A 17,480-nucleotide genomic window follows, 5' to 3' on the forward strand; every position below is an offset into this window, starting at 1 on the left:
AATTCATCTTTCTTAGGAGGCTCAATGGACCAAAGAGATGAATTCTGAGCATGACTCTGTCTCTGACAGACAGACGACTGTCGGCCCACTTTTGCTGGTCCCTGAGGTCTCAAGGGTCTATGGCTTTTGGGCCAAAACTCCTCCACCTGCAGCCCCTGAAGCCCCCGGCCAGGCCACTGCAGTCCCAAGCTCCAAGATGGCTGGAACCTGAGGGCTGCCGCCTACTTTCCTCCTGGCCTGAGCCCAGCCCACCCCCACCCCCACCCCAGATTCTCAGAGGTAAGCAGGGAGGAATGTGGTAGCAGCGGCGATCTCTGAGCGAGCAGCCCAGAGTTCCTGGGGTCTGGATGAGTTCCAGCCCCACCTGACACATCAGTCCCTTAACAGTATCCTGTTAGGGCGGCCCCCAGCGTGTGCACCCACCCCTCCACCCCTATCATCTATCTATCTGGGCACATCCGCACCACCAGTCCTCACCGTTGATTGATTTACACAGCACTTCAGTGTAGGGCACGCTTGCCTCCCCTGGGGCAGCACACAAGTCAGCAGGGCAGGGAGGGGGTGGTGTCCCTTCCTTCCTGTCCAGACACAGCAAGAAACCAAGGGTAGAGCTGCCCTCACAGCCAGTGACTGAGGCGGGAAGAACAACAGCTTTCAAGGCTTCCGAGAACCTAGTTTTATTCCTGTTGGAGACCCTGGTTCTCTTCTCTTCACTTAGAAGGGGTACAGCAGTGTCAGGGCACAATGAGGTCACTATCTGCTCCTCCCCAGACCGGCCCCACGATGATGGCCAACTGCTGAGGCGCTGAGCCAGCCAGCTTCCCTCAGGACAGACGTCGTGAGAAACACAAACAAACAAACCTACTTGCAGGAAACTAAGGACTCGCGCTCTCGTAACCAGAAGGGGGATGCAAATGGTGGCATCTCAGGCACTGAGGCAGGAGAGAGGCTTAAGAGGCTGTCCTCCCTGCTGTGCGTTGTTGCTTGGTGTCGGGAGGACAGGCTCTGGTCCTGTGCCAGGCTGCTTCCCACCTACACGCCTCTCAAAAAAAAGTACAAACAAACAGTGTAGGCACCCACAGACGTTGCCTCAGGCCCCTCAGAGACACCAGAAGGCGGCCAGAGGGGTGACACACAGCCGCCTTCTTTGTGCTAGGGTTGGATCCGCCTCTGCTTTGTATACTACAGAGAAACAAGATGGTCTGAAAGGAGCTGGGAAGGAACTGCTACTTGATGGCAAAACACCAGCGCTGTGACGTTCAGCCCTGTGGGATAGCCTGCAGGGGGTAGGGGACAAGGCCCAGAGAGTGTCCATCTCAGCTGCTTCCAGCTGACCAGGACACTTGGGTGTCAGTAAGTCTTAACGGGGCTGATCCCAGTGTCGGGCCCGGAGGCCCGGTTTAAGGGGCTTGGGTCTCACCTCTGTATCTGAGTGAGTGAGTCTCCGTGTGCCCTTCAGGCTGAGGGCAGGGGCCCAGAAGCCCCCGCTCCATCTCTCTGGCCCTCAGAAGGGCCTGCCTTTAGGACTGGACCTGAGCAGCCTCCCTCAGACCCCACCTGGCCGAGCACCTCTGCCCGGGACCTGGGCCCCACCCCCGCCACTGAGGTTGCCTGTGGCACCCTCACAAGTGCTTAGCAGGCCAGGGGATGAGGGTTCCCATTAGAAGACCAGTCTGTGGAAGTCACCACCGCTGCCACCTGCAGGGCTGCAGCCCCCCGGAGGGCCTTCATCCTCATCTTTGTCTTCGTCAAAGCCCCGCCCCCAGTGTGGAGATGTGGGGAGCGCAGAGATGTAGGCCGCCCTGCTCCGCGCCTCCTTCTCCTGCTCCTGGAAATACAGATGGGGATGGGGATGGGGCCGGAAGCTTAACAGTCAGAGGCAGGCTCTGCAGTCTCAGTTCTCCCTTCACGCCCCCAATGCCACCCAGCCCTTCCGAGCATCACCCCAGTCCCCAGGGCCAGGCACAGAGGAGCCACAGCTTCTGCCCTAGAGGAACTCCAGCTTGGGAGGATGGGTGGGATGGACCCATAGCCATCCTGTATCTAGGCTTCCAAAGCATTCTTCCTCCTCCCCCGAATAAAAACGCCCAGCGGGGCTTCCCTGGTGGCGCAGTGGTTGAGAGTCCGCCTGCCGATGCAGGGGACACGGGTTCGTGCCCCGGTCTGGGAAGATCCCATGTGCCGTGGAGTGGCTGGGCCTGTGAGCCATGGCCGCGGAGCCTGTGCTCCGCAACGGGAGAGGCCACAACAGTGAGAGGCCCGCGTACCGCAAAAAAAAAAAAAAAAAAAAAAACTCCCAGCCCCCTGGAGGAAAAGAACTCATTTCTACTAACTAACTGGACTGTGAACAGCTGACGAGGGCCTGACATGGCACCAGAAAGCAGGAGGTGCAGAGACTTCAAAGGTCACCTCGTACCCCCCGCCCAGGGACTCTTCTGCAGGCTTCCTGGCGTGGCTGTCCAGCCTCTGCCTCTCAGGGCACAAGGAACCCTCTGCCAGCGAGGAAGCTCTTCCTCCTGCTGAACTGAGGCCAGCCGTGGATTCGCCTTATTACCATGGGCCCAGCCCTGCCTCCACCTGGACAGTTCGGCAGAGACGCAAAAGCAGAGCCAGGGTCCCCACGGCACGCAGGTGCTGCTGGCCAGGGGACCTGACATGCCCACACCGGCTGCCTGCGGCGGCCACGCACTGGCTGTTTCAGCTGCAAAGTATTTTGATACCAGCCTTGACTCTACAGAGTGGAGTCGAAGGCTCAGGGAGAGAAGAAAGAGGCTCAGGGAGCCGGGCGGCACCCCATCCGCTCGTACCCACTACTCACAGAGCCTCTCCTCCAGCACACTTATGACACCTTAATAAAAAACTGATCATTCCTCATGTCTGTTCCTCTGAAGTATGGGGCTACGTCTGTCTGGCCCACCAATCTTCCCCAGCACTAAATGATAGCTGAATGGATCAAGGGAAAAAGGAACAGACTCCAAGAGAGGAGCGGTCACCATCTGAGCCCGTGGGTGCTGGGAAGCCCCTCTGCCCCCAGGGTCTGCTCACCTGCAGGAAAAGGATGTTGTCTTTGGAAATGGCTTCCATCAAGTCTTTGTGGAGGGTGGGCTCTGCCCGGGCTCGGGGAGAGCTGGGCTCAGCCTCAGGCCCCTCCCGGGGCCGCTGCCGATAAAAGAGCACGTAGGCAGTGTCCTTGGGGAAGAAGGAGGTGACATTGCTGACAGACTCAAAGGAGGAGAAGGACACCCGGGTGTCGTTGAACAGGTACCACTGGTTGTTGGGCTCCGGCCCGTCGGCCGCTCCCGCGTTCAGGGCTGGGCGGGCCACACCCTCGCGGGCGTAGCAGTAGTAATGGCCGCTCTCCGAGGACACCCCGGAGTGCACCACGACGCTGCAGAGGTCGTAGGCCTGGCCCCGGCCCCCGGCCAGCGGCAGCCGCAGCAGCAGGGGGATGGAGACGTCGTCCAGGATCTTGCGGCGCCGCATGGTGCGCAGGTCGAAGGAGAAGCGCAGCAGGGTCAGGATGAGGTAGCGCGGCCCCTGGCTCAGCTCCACCACCTTCTCGGCGTCCTGCAGGGAGGCGCACGACTCGCAGCGGTAGCGGTTCTCTGCCGTCAGCCTCTCGGGCGACAGGAAGTAGTTGACCAGGTCCAGGACCGAGCGGGAACCCTCCCCAGAGGGGGTAGAAGCATTTCTGAGGGTCCCTGGGCCCAGGCCGTCCTCCTCCTTCTCGGCCTCTTTCTCCTTCTCGGCCTCCTTCTCCTTCTCGGCCTCCTCCTCCTTCTCGGCCTCCTTCTCCACTTTCTCCTCCTCCTTTTCCACCTTCTCCGCCTTCTCCTCCTTCTCTTCCTCCTCCTTTGCTGCCTCCTCCTGACTGCTCTGCCCCCCGGGGCCCTGGGGGCCCAGGCCTTCAATGTTCAGGACGGTGGGGGGAACGTCCCCTGTGATGCAGTGTTTCCTCTGCCTCTGAGGAGCCGCCCTGCTTGGCGCCTGGGCTCGCGATGGCGAAGGGAGGTCCTGGGCGCCGACGTCCTCTGCAGGGAGCATCACTGAGCCCAGGCGGCGGCGGCGGCAGCGCTCGGGCGGGGGAAAGGCGAGAGAGAGGTCCGTGAAGGCCTCCTCCCTGGTGGAGATGTTAAGGCAGCGGAGACAGCATATCCGAGTCACAATCTTGCCTCCGAACATCTTCTCCACAGAGGTTGGACTCGGGCTAGGGGGCTCCTCGGGCGGGGAGGGCAAGCTGGACTGCTTGAGCTTTTGGCAGATCCTCGTCCCAGTTTTCTCTTCTTCATGCAGCCTGGTGCAGGGAGCAAAGGGCCTTCGTCCATACACACAGACCCATCCCCAGCGCACTGGCCTGACCTGTGCATCTACCTTACTCAGCTGGCCACATGTTTACACGCATGCAGGAGAAGGCACGGGGAACATACATATGCATGTACAAAATGGCATCCGTGCACATGCACTCATAAGCCAGGCACACATGCTACATACTTACCTGCATAAGGCTCACAAACCTGCCACAAAAAGACGTGCATGTGCCCCCAGAGAGCTGATGAGAAAACACACACATGCACACTCAGGCAAGCACAGCATAGTGTACATACACACACTTACCCTCCCAGTCACGGTCCACGTCAGCATCTCCAAAACTTCCCTCCCACTCGGCCCCTGTCCCCACACTCATGACACACATCTGCTCCAAGCCTTTCACAAGTGCAGGGCTGTGCCCCCGTTTCCAGGAAGAGACAACACAGCCCAGGGAGAGGGGGCGTTCCCACAAGCACCCTCTCCAGACCTGGAGCCCCCGTGCACAGCCAGGCCTGGCCTCCCTTACCGATCCAGCAGGTACTTCAGGTACTCTGAACAGTCCTGCTGGGTGCCAGGGCTGAACCAGGGTGTCCAGGATGCAGATAGAAAGTTCTCTGGAGAAATGGCAGGCCGCTAGGACCAAGGAGGGAGAAAGACAGGGCCAGGAGCCGGGGCCACTCACCAACCAGCGCCACAGCATGCTAGGCCTGAGGATGGCCCTGGGGACTCTGCCCCAAACTTCCAGCCTCCCCACTAAAGTCCTCCCCCTTCCCTGACTCATCCCACCAAGACCATGCAGCCTATAAGCAGGACATCCGGTTCACGGAGATGAACAATCCTCCAGGAGTCTGCTCTTCCCTGACACACCTCACATTTCACTCCAGGCCCTTATTCGTTGCCATTCCCTCTGCCTGAAACACCCTTCTCCCCTGTCAGGAGCTTAGCTATATAGAGTTCAAGTCCCAGGTGCAGTTAGTGTCACGTGCCCCACAGTGTCTTCCCAACAGCCCCCATCCCCATCGTGATCAACTCTCCCTCCCTAATACGCACACTACACCCGCATTTCCCTCTGCTCAAGCACCACAGTCGCTATCTGCAGGTTCCTCTCCCCCACCAGACTACGCGCTCCGTGGAGGCAGGACTGTGGCTGACTCATTTCTGTGCCCCTGCACAGGGCCTGGCATAATGCCTGCCTGGCCAAGGGCTTTAGGTTCCAGGAGGGCAGAGACAGTGATTAAAACAAATACAGCCCTCAGGGTGCCTGGCGGGCAATATGGGTGCTCAAACATGACAGCAGACCAGCAAAGCAACACCCAATAGAGTGGACTGAACCACTGGTGGGGGAGAGGTGGGCAGCACAGCACAGAGGGGCTCAGGAGGCACTCCCTCGCCTGCCCGGTAAGGGCGCTGAATCGGCCCCTTGGGCTTTAGCCGTGAACCCACGCCAGCCTGGACTGCGGCCCAACAACTTACACCAGAAAGTGCGGGCCCACAGCCAGATGCAGGCAGGTCGTGGGGAAGGGGAGGTGTCAGACCGGGCCTCCTCTCCAGCACCCCCGACGCCCCCTGCGCTCACCTGGCTGTGCTCCAGGAAGGCGAAGAGCCACTGCAGCTTGGTCATCAAGGGCTGGGAGTTGTTCTCAGTCAAACGGAGGACACAGTGTCTGAAACTTCAAACAGAGCGGGGCACCTGGAGTAAGCCAAGGGCACCCAAAGGACCTCTACTCACCCATACTGTGGCCACCCAAGGACTCCAAGCTAAAGGCAGGACAGACACCTGTAGCTCAAATCTGGGCCAGGCGCCAGGGAGGAGCAGGTGAACAACTCGGCTTGGACAACGAGGTGACGCCTGCAGTCCCTTCCAGTTCTAACAGCCCATCACTCCACAATTTGAAGATTCGAATGTCCTAAGGTCTTATGGTCTCAGGGTTTTAAAGCTGGAACTCTCAGACATGCTTCAGAGTCCATGCCAATATCACCACCAGCCACTCACACCCTTCTCCCGACTTCCCTGAGAAATGGCGTTCAGACCCATCCAGAGCAGCAGGCCCTGCTCCAACCTTGGCCCTCCAAGCCAACTATTACGGCCCCTTCTCAGGGCCCCTGCCACCCCAAGTTGTCCCTCTGCCTTCAACTGGGAGGGGGTCAATGTGAGGAGTATGCTGAAAAAAGAGGAGGGGGGTAAACTGGGGCTCATGAAGGGGTCTGATCCCATGTGAGATAAGAAAGAGCCCCTCCAGACAACCACATTCCCTGGAACAAGCCAATTCCCAAGTCCCAGCTGAGCTCCCATTCTCCCAAGAAGCTCTGGCTAGACAGGTAGGCATCTCTCCAACCTGCACCCACTGTGCAAGACAGTATAACCAAAGTGTGGTCCACTAAGCAGCCTGTGACAAAGCAAGTTCAGAAACTGAGACTTTAGAACCTCGTATAGTGATTTGACAGTACTATGACCATACAAGCACACGATCATTTCCTAGTAAGTCATTTTATTGTATTCTACAAAAGGAAGAGTCTGCAGCAGACTGGACATTCTAAAAATGAAACAAAACTAGTCCTTCCCCAGGCAGTTTGAGAAGCACAACAGCAGCATGTTAGGAGTTCCTAGAGTTCAGCTCCAACCTCCTCCTGGAGCTGAAGCTCAGAGAGAAGAAACTGCCTGGAGGTCCTACCACAGCCAAAACCAAGGCTTACTTCCACTGTGACTTTTAAAAAAGATGTCTAACAGGAATAAAGACACAGACCTACTAGAGAATGGACTTGAGGGTATGGGGAGGGGGAAAGGTAAGCTGGGACGAAGTGAGAGAGTGGCATGGACATATATACACTACCAAACGTAAGGTAGATAGCTAGTAGGAAGCAGCCGCATAGCACAGGGAGATCAGCTCAGTGCTCTGTGACCACCTAGAGGTGTGGGATAGGGAGGGTGGGAGGGAGGGAGACGCAAGAGGGAAGAGATATGGAAACATATGTATATGTATAACTGATTCACTCTGTTATAAAGCAGAAACTAACACACCATTGTAAAGCAATTACACTCCAGTAAAGATATAAAAAAAAATCAAAGGATCCTATAGTAAGAAAAAAAAAAGATGTCTAAGTGCGGTACTGGTGAAAGAACAGTTGAATAGATCAATAGAACAGAATAAAGAGCCCAGAAACAGACCCCCATAAATATAGTCAACTGATCGTTGACAAAGGAGCAAAGGCAATATAATGGAGCAGAGAATGTCTGTTCAACAAATGGTATTGGAACAAGTATACATCCAAAACCAAAAAAATGAATCTGAACACAAACCCTACACCTGTCACAAAAATTAACTCCAAATAGATCATAGACCTAAATGTAAAATTCAAAACTATAAAACTCTTAGAAAATAACAAGAGAAACCTAGTGACCTTGAGTGTGGTGATGCCTTTTTAGACACATCACCAAAGACACAATCCATGAGAGAAATAATTGATAAGCTGGATTTCATTGAAATTAAAAAATTCTGTTCTGTGAAGTACAGAGTCAAGAGTATTAGAAGACAAACCAGAGACTGGGAGAAAATATTTGTAAAACACACATCTGATAAAGGACTGTTAAAGGAAAAAAAAACCTCTTAAAACTAAACAATAAGAAAACAAACAACCTGATTAAAAAGTGAGCCAAACATTTTAACAAACATCTCACACACAAAAATTTATATATATACATACACACACACACAGAGATGGTAAATAAGCACATGAAAAGATGCTCAACATCATGTCAGTCAGGGAAATACAAATTAAAACAACAATGAGATACCACTACACACCTATTAGAAAGGCCAAAATCCAGAACACTGACAACAACAAATGCCAGCAAGGATGTGGAGCAACAGGAACTCTCATTCATTGCTGGTGGGAATGCAAAATGGTACAGCCACTTTGGAAGACAGTTTTGCAGTTTCTTACACAACTAAACATACTCTTCCCATCCTATGCAGCAATCACACTCTTTGGTATTTACCCAAAGGAGCTGAAACCTTATATCCACACAAAAACCTGCACAGGGATGTTGATGCAAGCTTTATTTAGAATTGCCAAAACTTGGAAGCAACTAACATGTCCCTTCAGTAGGTTAATGGATAAATGGCACTGTGGTACATCCTGGCAATGGAATATTATTCAGTGCCAAAAAGAAATGAGCTATCAAGCCACAAAAAGAAATGAAGCAACCTTAAATACATATTACTAACTGAAAGAAGCCAATCTGAAAAGGCTACATACTATATGATTCCAAATATATGATTCCAAATGTATGATTCTGGAAAAGGCAAAACTATGGAAACGGTAAAAAGGTTGCCAGGAGTTAGAGGGGGGTGAACAGATAGAGCAGAGGATTTTTAGGGCAGTGAAAATATACTAGAGGAACCTTGGGAACCACATTAAATGCACCATTTGCATTATAGGGGTCCCAGAAGGAGAAGAGAGAGAAAAGGGCCTGAGAAAATATTTGAAGAGTTAATAGCTGAAAACTTCCCTAACATGGGAAAGGAGGAATACATCGACACATATTAATCAAATTGACAAAAATTAAAGACAAAGAGAAAATATTAAAAGCAACAAGGGGAAACCAACAAGTAACATACAAGGGAATCCCCATAAGGTTATCAGCTGATTTTTCAGCAGAAACTCTGCAGGCCAGAAAGGAGTGGTATGATATTTTTAAAGCAATAAAAGGGAAAAACCTACAACCAAGAATACTCTACCCAGCAAGGCTCTCATTCAGATTTGACAGAGAAATCAAAAGCTTTACAGACAAGCAGAAGCTAAGACAATTCAGCACCACCAAACCAGCTCTACAACAAATGCTAAAGGAACTTCTCTAGGCAGAAAAGGCCACAACTAGAAATAAGAAAATTATGAATGGGAAAGCTCAATGGTAAAGGCAAACATACAATAAAGGTAGGAAATCATCCACACACAAATATGATATCAAAACTAGCAATTGTGAGGAGAGGAGAGTACAAATGCAGGATATTGGAAATGCACTGGAAATTAAGAAACCAGAAACTTAAAAAACAATCTCGTATATATATACAGACTATTATATCAGAACCCCATGGTAACTGCAAACCAAAAATCTACACTAGACACATACACAAAAAAGAAAAAGGAATCCAAACTCAACACTGAAGATAGTCATCAAATCACAGGAAAAGAGAACAAAGAGGAAGGGAAGGAAAAAGACCTACAAAAACAAATTCAAAACAATTAACAAGGGCTTCCCTGGTGGCGCAGTGGTTAAGAATCCGCCTGCCAGTGCAGGGGACACAGGTTTGAGCCCTGGTCCAGGAAAATCCCACATGCCGCGGAGCAACTAAGCCCATGCGCCACAACTACTGAGCCTGCGTTCTAGAGCCTGTGCTCTGCAACAAGAGAAGCCACCACAATGAGAAGCCCGCGCACTGCAATGAAGAGTAGCCCCCGCTCGCCGCAACTAGAGAAATCCCGCACGCAGCAACAAAGACCCAACACAGACCAAAATAAATTTATTTTAAAAAATTAACAAAATGGCAATAAGAACATACATATTCATGATTACCTTAAATGTAAATGGATTCAATGCTTCAACCAAAAGACAAAGACTGATCGGATGAATGGATAAAGAAGATGTGGCACATTTATACAATGGAATATTACTCAGCCATAAAAAGAAACAAAATTGAGCTATTTGTAATGAGGTGGATAGACCTAGGGTCTGTCATACAGAGTGAAGTAAGTCAGAGAGAGAAAGACAAATACCATATGCTAACACATATATATAGAATTTAAGAAAAAAAAATTGCCATGAAGAACCTAGGGGTAAAACAGGAATAAAGACACAGACCTACTTGAGAATGGACTTGAGGATATGGGGAGGGGGAAGGGTAAGCTGTGACAAAGCGAGAGAGAGGCATGGACATATATACACTACCAAACGTAAGGTAGATAGCTAGTGGGAAGCAGCTGCATAGCACAGGGAGATCAGCTCAGTGCTTTGTGACTGCCTGGAGGGGTGGGGTAGGGAGGGTGGGAGGGAGGGAGACGCAAGAGGGAAGGGATATGGGAACAGATGTATATGTATAACTGATTCACTTTGTTATAAAGCAGAAACTAATAAAAATATTTAAAAAAAAAGAATAAGCTTCAAAATTCTGACCTAAGAACTTTGATCTAGCTGTCCTTTCCCTGAGTCAGCATCTCCTCTGCTTTACGTACATGTTTCCAGTTTGTAAAATGAAAGGATCACGGAAAAATATATTTTTGTTTAAAAAAAAAAAAAAAGACAAAGACTGGCTGAATGGATACAAAAACAAGTCCCATATATATGCTGTCTACAAGAGACTCACACTTCAGATCTAGGGACACATACAGACTGAAAATGAGGGGATAGAAAAAGGTACTCCATGCAAATGGAAATCAGAAGAAAGCTGGAGTAGCAATACTCATATCAGACAAAATCGACTTTGAAAGAAAGACTATTACTGGAGACAAAGAAGGACACTGCATAATGATCAAAGGATCAGTACAAGAAGATATAACAATTATAAATATATGTGCACCTAACTTAGAAGCACCTCAATATATAAGGCAAATACTAACAACCATAAAAGGAGAAATCAACAGTAACACAATAATAGTGGGAGACTTTAACCCCCCACTTTCATCAATGGACAGATCATCCAGACAGAAAATCAATAAGGAAATATAGGCCTTGAATGACACATAAGACCAGATGAACTCAAGTGATATTTATAGAGGATTCCATCCCAAAGCAGCAGAATATACGTTCTTCTCAAGTGCACACAGAACATTCTCCAGGATTGACCATATGCTGGGCCACAAAGCAAATCTTGGTAAATTTAAGAAACTTGAAATCATATCAAGCAGCTTTTCTGACCACAATTCTATGAGATTAGAAATCGATCACAGGGAGCGATCAAGATATCAGAGTAGCAGGACGTGAAGTTCACCCTCTCCCACAAATATATCAAAAATACATCTACACGTGAAACAATTCTCACAGAATATCTACTGAACGCTGGCAGAAGACCTCAGACTGCTGAAAGGGCAAGAAAATCTCCATGTGACTGGGTGGGAACAAAGAAAAAAAAGAAGAAAAGAAAGCAAGAAAGGAATCGAGATGGGACCTGCAACATTGGGAGGAACTATGAAAGAGGAAAGGTCCCTGCAACCTGGGAAGCCCCCTCACTGGCAGGGAGATCAGCCAAGATAGAAGGGGAGCTTCAGAGCCTTTGAGGAGAGCGCAGCAACCTGTTAGAGGCAGCCAGAGCAGAGGGAGAACTGCACAGATGGTCAGTGCCACCACCCTGTGCTCCCTAGCCTGACACACATGTCTGCCAGAACTGGCAAGGGCTGGGTGCTGGAACTCGGGCTTTGGAATCAGAACTGGGAAGAGGACTGGGGATGGCTGTGTGGAGACAGACAGGGGTGGGAGTGGTGCTGGAATCCAGTACAACCATGGCTGGGGGTGTATGTGGAGGAAGCCTGGGACGTCACAGAGGTCAGTCACCACTGTTTGGGAGGTGCACAAGGGGAGGGGTGGGACCCAGATCGCAGCCTTTTCCCCTGTGGGCATGCATGCAGAGGGCAGGACACTGCCTGTACAGGCTCCAGGGGCAGTCGCAAGCCTCCACTGCCGCCCACCTAAACACCAGGAGCACTCACCAGCCCCCACTGCTTCTCTCCCACATCCCAGGAGTGGTCATGGGCTCCCGCCACCTCCCTCCCAGACTCCAGGAGTGATTGCAAGCCCCTGCCACCTCCCTCTCAGACCTAAGGAGTGGTCATGGACCCCACCACTGCCCACCCGAATTCCAGGAGTGGTTGCAAGTCACATCCACTCCCATTGCATGCCCTGAGGGTAAGTCTGAGCCACTACCACCTCTGAGAACCCCAGGACCGGGCACCAGCCACCACATCTGCACACACCCTATCAAGGGGATAACAACCAGCACAAGCTAAGAAAAGAGGCTACAGGGATCCATACTAAAAACAGCACTCACACCAAATTTATTAAGCCCACACAAGCTACACGGGGATGAAGCCACATATAAATAGCTCTCCAAGACCACAGTAGATAATTGTTTCTCCTAAACTTACGGAGTAAGAGAAATATAAGTAACATGAAGAAGCAAAGGAACCACTCCCAGTTAAATGACCCAGCGCATTCCCCTGAATGAACAATGAAGCAGACCTCTTCAGTCTAACAGACACTGATTTCAAAAAGGAGATAATAAAAATACTGAAGGAATTAAGAAAGGCTATTGACAGAAATGCAGAATACTGTAAAAAGGGACTAGAAACTATAGAGAGGAACCAAGAAAAATTAGAAAACATATTTGCAGAGATGAAAGCTGAGCTAAAGGCAATGAACAGCAGAATGAATAATTCAAAAGAATGAATAAGTGACCTGGAAGATAGAAAAATGGAAATCACTCAATCAGGACAGCAGACAGTACAAAGATTAAAAAACAAAAAACAAAAAAAAAATTCTGTGAGGGCTTCCCTGGTGGCGCAGTGGTTGAGAGTCCACCTGCTGATGCAGGGGACATGGGTTCGTGCCCCGGTCCGGGAAGATCCCACATGACGCGGAGCAGCTGGGCCCGTGAGCCATGGCTGCTGAGCCTGCGCGTCCGGAGCCTGTGCTCCGCAGTGGGAGAGGCCACAACGGTGAGAGGCCCACATACCACCAAAAAAAAAAAAAAAAAAGAAAGAAAAAATTCTGTGAAAGTGACGATAACCACAATGAACAGCAAAAAGATATACATGAAGATGTAAAAGAGAACATCAAAATCATAAAATGTAGGGGAGGAGAGTAAGAAAATGTAGAATTTTTTCCTAGAATGTGTTTGAGCCTATATGACTACCAGTCTAAGGCAAGCAGATACAGGAAGGTGTTAACATAGTTGAAAAACAGGGTAACCGCGAATCGAAAACATACAATAGATTCACAAAAAAAACAAAAAGAAGAGAACAAAAGTATAATACAAAAGAAAATCATCAAACCAGAAAAGGAAAAACAAAAAGGGAGAGAGAGGAGATATAAAATCAATGGGAAAACATGGTTTAAAATGACAACAAATACATATCTATAAATAATTACCTTAAATATCAATGGACTGAATGCTCCAATCAAAAGACACAAGAGTGGAAGGTCAGATAAAAAAGCAAGAGACTACAATATGCTGCCTATAAGAGACCTACTTTAGGACAAAGGACACACATATATTGAAAGAGAGGATGGAAAAAGATGTTTCATGCAAACAGAAGTGACAAGAAAGGGGGGGGTGGCAATACTCATATCAGACAAAACAGACTTTAAAACAAAGGCCATAAAGAAATATAAGTAAGAACATCATATAATGATAAAAGGATCAATACAAGAAGAGGATTTTACACTCGTCAACATATATGCTCCTAATATAGGAGCACCCAAATACATAAAACAAATACTAACAGACATAAAGGGAAAAATTGACAGAAATACAATAATACTAGGAGACTTTAACACCCCACTCACATCAGTGGACAGATCTTCTACACAGAGAATCAATAAGGCAACAGAGATACTAAATGATACAATAGGACAGTTAAACTTAATTGATATTTTCAGGACACTACATCTAAAAAACGAGAATACACATTCTTTTCAAGTGCATGTGGAACATTCTCTAGGACTGACCACATACTAGGGCACAAAACAACTCTCAACAAATTTAAGAATACAGAAATTATCTCAAGCATCTTTTCTGACCACAGTGACATGAAACTAGAAATTAACCACAGAAAAAGAAATGAAAAAAAAAAGAAAAATTACATGGTGACTAAACAACATGCTACTGAACAACCAATGGGTCAATGATGATATCAAAGAGGAAACTCAAAAATACCTTCAGACAAATGACAATGAAAACACAACCATACAAAATCTATGGGATGCAGCAAAAGCAGTTCCTAGAGGGAAGTTCATAGCAATACAGGCCTTCCTCAAAAACCAAGAAAAATCTCAAACAAGCTAACCTATCAATTAAAAGAACTAGAAAAAGAAGAACAAACAAAACCTTAATTCAGCAGAAGGAAGGAAATAATAAAGATCAGAGGAAATAAATAAGATAAAGATTTAAAAAACAATAGAAAGGGACTTCCCTAGTGATCCAGTGGCTAAGACTCTGCGCTCCCAATGCAGGGGGCCTGGGTTCGATCTCTGGTCAGGGAACTAGATCCCACATGCCACAACTAAGAGTTCGCATGCCTCAACTAAAAAGGATCCTGCATGCTGCAACTAAAGATCCCACATGTCGCAACTAAAAGATCCCGTATGCCACAACTAAAAGATCCCACATGCCACAACTAAAGATGCCTCACATGAGGCAACAAAAGATGCCTCACGTGAGGCAACAAAGATCCTGCCTGCCACAACTAAGACATGGCACAGCCAAATAAATAAATAAATGTATTTAAAAAATCAATAAAAACAAGAGCTGGTTCTTTGAAAGGATAAACAAGATTGACAAAACTCTGGCCAGGCTCACCAAGAAGAAAAGAGACAGAACCCAAATAAACTAAGAAACAATAAAGGAGACACAACAACTGATACTGCAGAAATACAAAAAATAATAATAATAATAAGGAAATACTTTGAATTATATGCCAACAAATTCAACAACCTAGAAGAAATGGACAAATTTCTAGAAACATACAGCCTACCAAAACTGAATCAAGAAGAAATAGATAATTGCAACAGACCAATCACTAAAAGTGAAATAGAATATGTAATTTTAAAACTCCCTACAGACAAAAGTCCAGGACCAAATGGCTTCACAGGCAAATTCTACCAAACATACAAAAAAGAATTTATACCAATCCTTCTCAAACTCTTCCAAAAAACTGAAGAAGAGGGAACACTCCCAAGGACAGTCTATGAAGTTACCATCACCCTGATACCAAATCCAGATAAAGACACCACCAAAAAAAAAAAAAATTACAAGCCGATATCTTTGACGAATATAGATGGGAAAAATTCTCAACAAAATATTGGCAAACCAAATCCAACAATACATAAAAAACATCATACACCATGACAAAGTGGGAGTCATCCCAAGTTCATAAGAATGGTTCTACATATGCAAACCAATGTGATAAACCACATAAACAAAAGACAAAAACCATGTAATCATCTCAATAGATGCAGAAAAAGCATTTGACAGAATTCAACATCCATTCATAATAAAAACTCTTACTAAAGTGGGTATAGACAGAACATATCACAAAATAGTAAAAGCTGTTTATGACAAACCCACAGCCAATATAATACTCAATGGTGAAAAGTTGAAAGCCTTCCCACTAAAATCTGTAACAAGACAAAAATGTCCACTCTCACATCTTCTATTCAACATAGTATTAGAAGTCCTAGTCACAGCACTCAGACAAGAAAAACAAATAAAAGGTATCCAAATTGGAAGGAAAGGGATAAAATTGTCATTATTTCAAATGATATGATACTATATGTAGAAAACCCTAAAGGCTCCACACAAAAACTACTGGAACTGATAAATGACTGAATTCAGCAAGGCAGCAGGATACAAGATGAATATACAGAAATCAGTTGCATTTCTTTACACCAAAAATGAACTATCAGACAGGGAATGTAAAAAGACAATAACTTTTAAAATAACAACCCCCAAAATGAAATACTTAGGAATAAACCTCACCAAGGAGGTGAAAGACTTATATGCTGAGAACTATAAAACATTAATAGAGGAAACTGAAGATGATTCAATGAAATGGAAAGATATCCCATGCTCTTGGATTGGAAGAATTAATATTGTTAAAATAGCCATACTAAAAAAAATAAAATAAAATAAAAATAAATAAAATAAAATAGCCATACTACCCAAAGCAATCTACAGATTTAATGTGATCCCTATTAAATTACCCATGACGTATTTACAAAACTAGAAAAAATAATCCTAAAATTCATATGGAACCATAAAAGACCCAGAATTGCCTAAGCAATCCTGAAGAAAAAGAACAAAGCAGGAGGAATAACCATCCCAGACTTCAGAAAATACTACAAAGCTACAGTAATCAAAATGGCATGGTACTAGAAGAAAAAATAGACATATGGATCGATGGAACACAACAGAGAGCCCAGAAGTAAACCCACACACCTACGGTCAATTAATCTTTGAAAAAGGAGGCAAGAATACACAATGGGAAAAAGACAGTCTCTTCAGCAAGTGGTGTTGTGAAAATTGGACAGCGACATGTAAATCGATGAAGTTAGAAGACACCCTCTCACCATACACAAAAATAAATTCAAAATGGCTTAAAAGACTTAAGCATAAGACATGACGCCATAAAACTCCTAGAACAGAACATAGGCAAAACAATGTCTAACATAAATCATGTTATGATTTCTTACTTCAGTCTCCCAAGGCAATAGAAATAAAAACAAAAATAAACAAATGAGACCTAATCAAACTTGCAAGCTTTTGCACAGCAAAGGAAACGATACGCAAAATGAAAATACAACCTGCAGAATGGGAGAAAATATTTGTAAATGATGCAACTGACAAGGGCTTAATTTCCAAAATATACAAATAGCTCATAAAACTCAACAACAACAAAACAACTCAATTGAAAAGTGGGCAGAAGACAAAAAGAGACATTTCTCCAAAGAAGACAAACATATGGCCAATAGGCACATCAAAAGATGCTAAACATTGCTAATTATTAGAGAAATGCAAATCAAAACTACAATGAGGTACCACCTCATGCCAGTCAGAACAGTCATCAAAAAGTCTACAAACAATAAATGCTGGAGAGTCTGTGGAAAAAAGGGAACCCTCTTGCACTGTTGGAATGTAAATTGATACAGCCACTGTGGAGAACTGTATGGAAGTTCCTCAGAAAACTAAAAATAGAGTTACAATTATATAATCCAGCAATCCCACTCCTGGGCATATATACAGACAAAACTATAATTCAAAAAGATAAATGCACCCCCTATGTTCACAGCAGCACTATTCACAATAGCCAAAACCTAGGTTTTAGGTTTTGAGGAGAAAACCTAAATGTCCATCAATAGATGAATGGAATAAGAAGATGTGGTACATACATACAATGGAATACCA

General features: G+C 46.7%; 2 protein-coding genes across 2 annotated transcripts in view; one reads left to right on the forward strand and one right to left on the reverse strand.

Moving 5' to 3' along the window:
- Positions 1-272, forward strand: part of GAB2 (GRB2 associated binding protein 2) — a 172,871-nt gene extending 172,599 nt beyond the window's left edge. The window contains exon 11 of the transcript XR_014294749.1: positions 17-272. The gene's annotated coding sequence lies outside the window, so the exon portion shown is untranslated. The remainder of the gene's footprint in view (positions 1-16) is intronic.
- Positions 273-652: 380 nt separating this feature from the next.
- Positions 653-17,480, reverse strand: part of USP35 (ubiquitin specific peptidase 35) — a 74,493-nt gene continuing 57,665 nt past the window's right edge. The window contains exons 8-11 of the mRNA XM_082628868.1: positions 5,885-5,978; positions 4,835-4,941; positions 3,046-4,294; positions 653-1,828 (exon numbers count right to left, since the gene is read on the reverse strand). Coding sequence (XP_082484994.1) covers positions 1,661-1,828; positions 3,046-4,294; positions 4,835-4,941; positions 5,885-5,978 — 1,618 coding nt within the window. The 3' untranslated portion in view covers positions 653-1,660. The remainder of the gene's footprint in view (positions 1,829-3,045; positions 4,295-4,834; positions 4,942-5,884; positions 5,979-17,480) is intronic.

Source organism: Mesoplodon mirus (genome assembly GCF_964341445.2).
Source record: "Mesoplodon mirus genome assembly, chromosome: 7".
NCBI lineage: Eukaryota > Metazoa > Chordata > Mammalia > Artiodactyla > Ziphiidae > Mesoplodon > Mesoplodon mirus.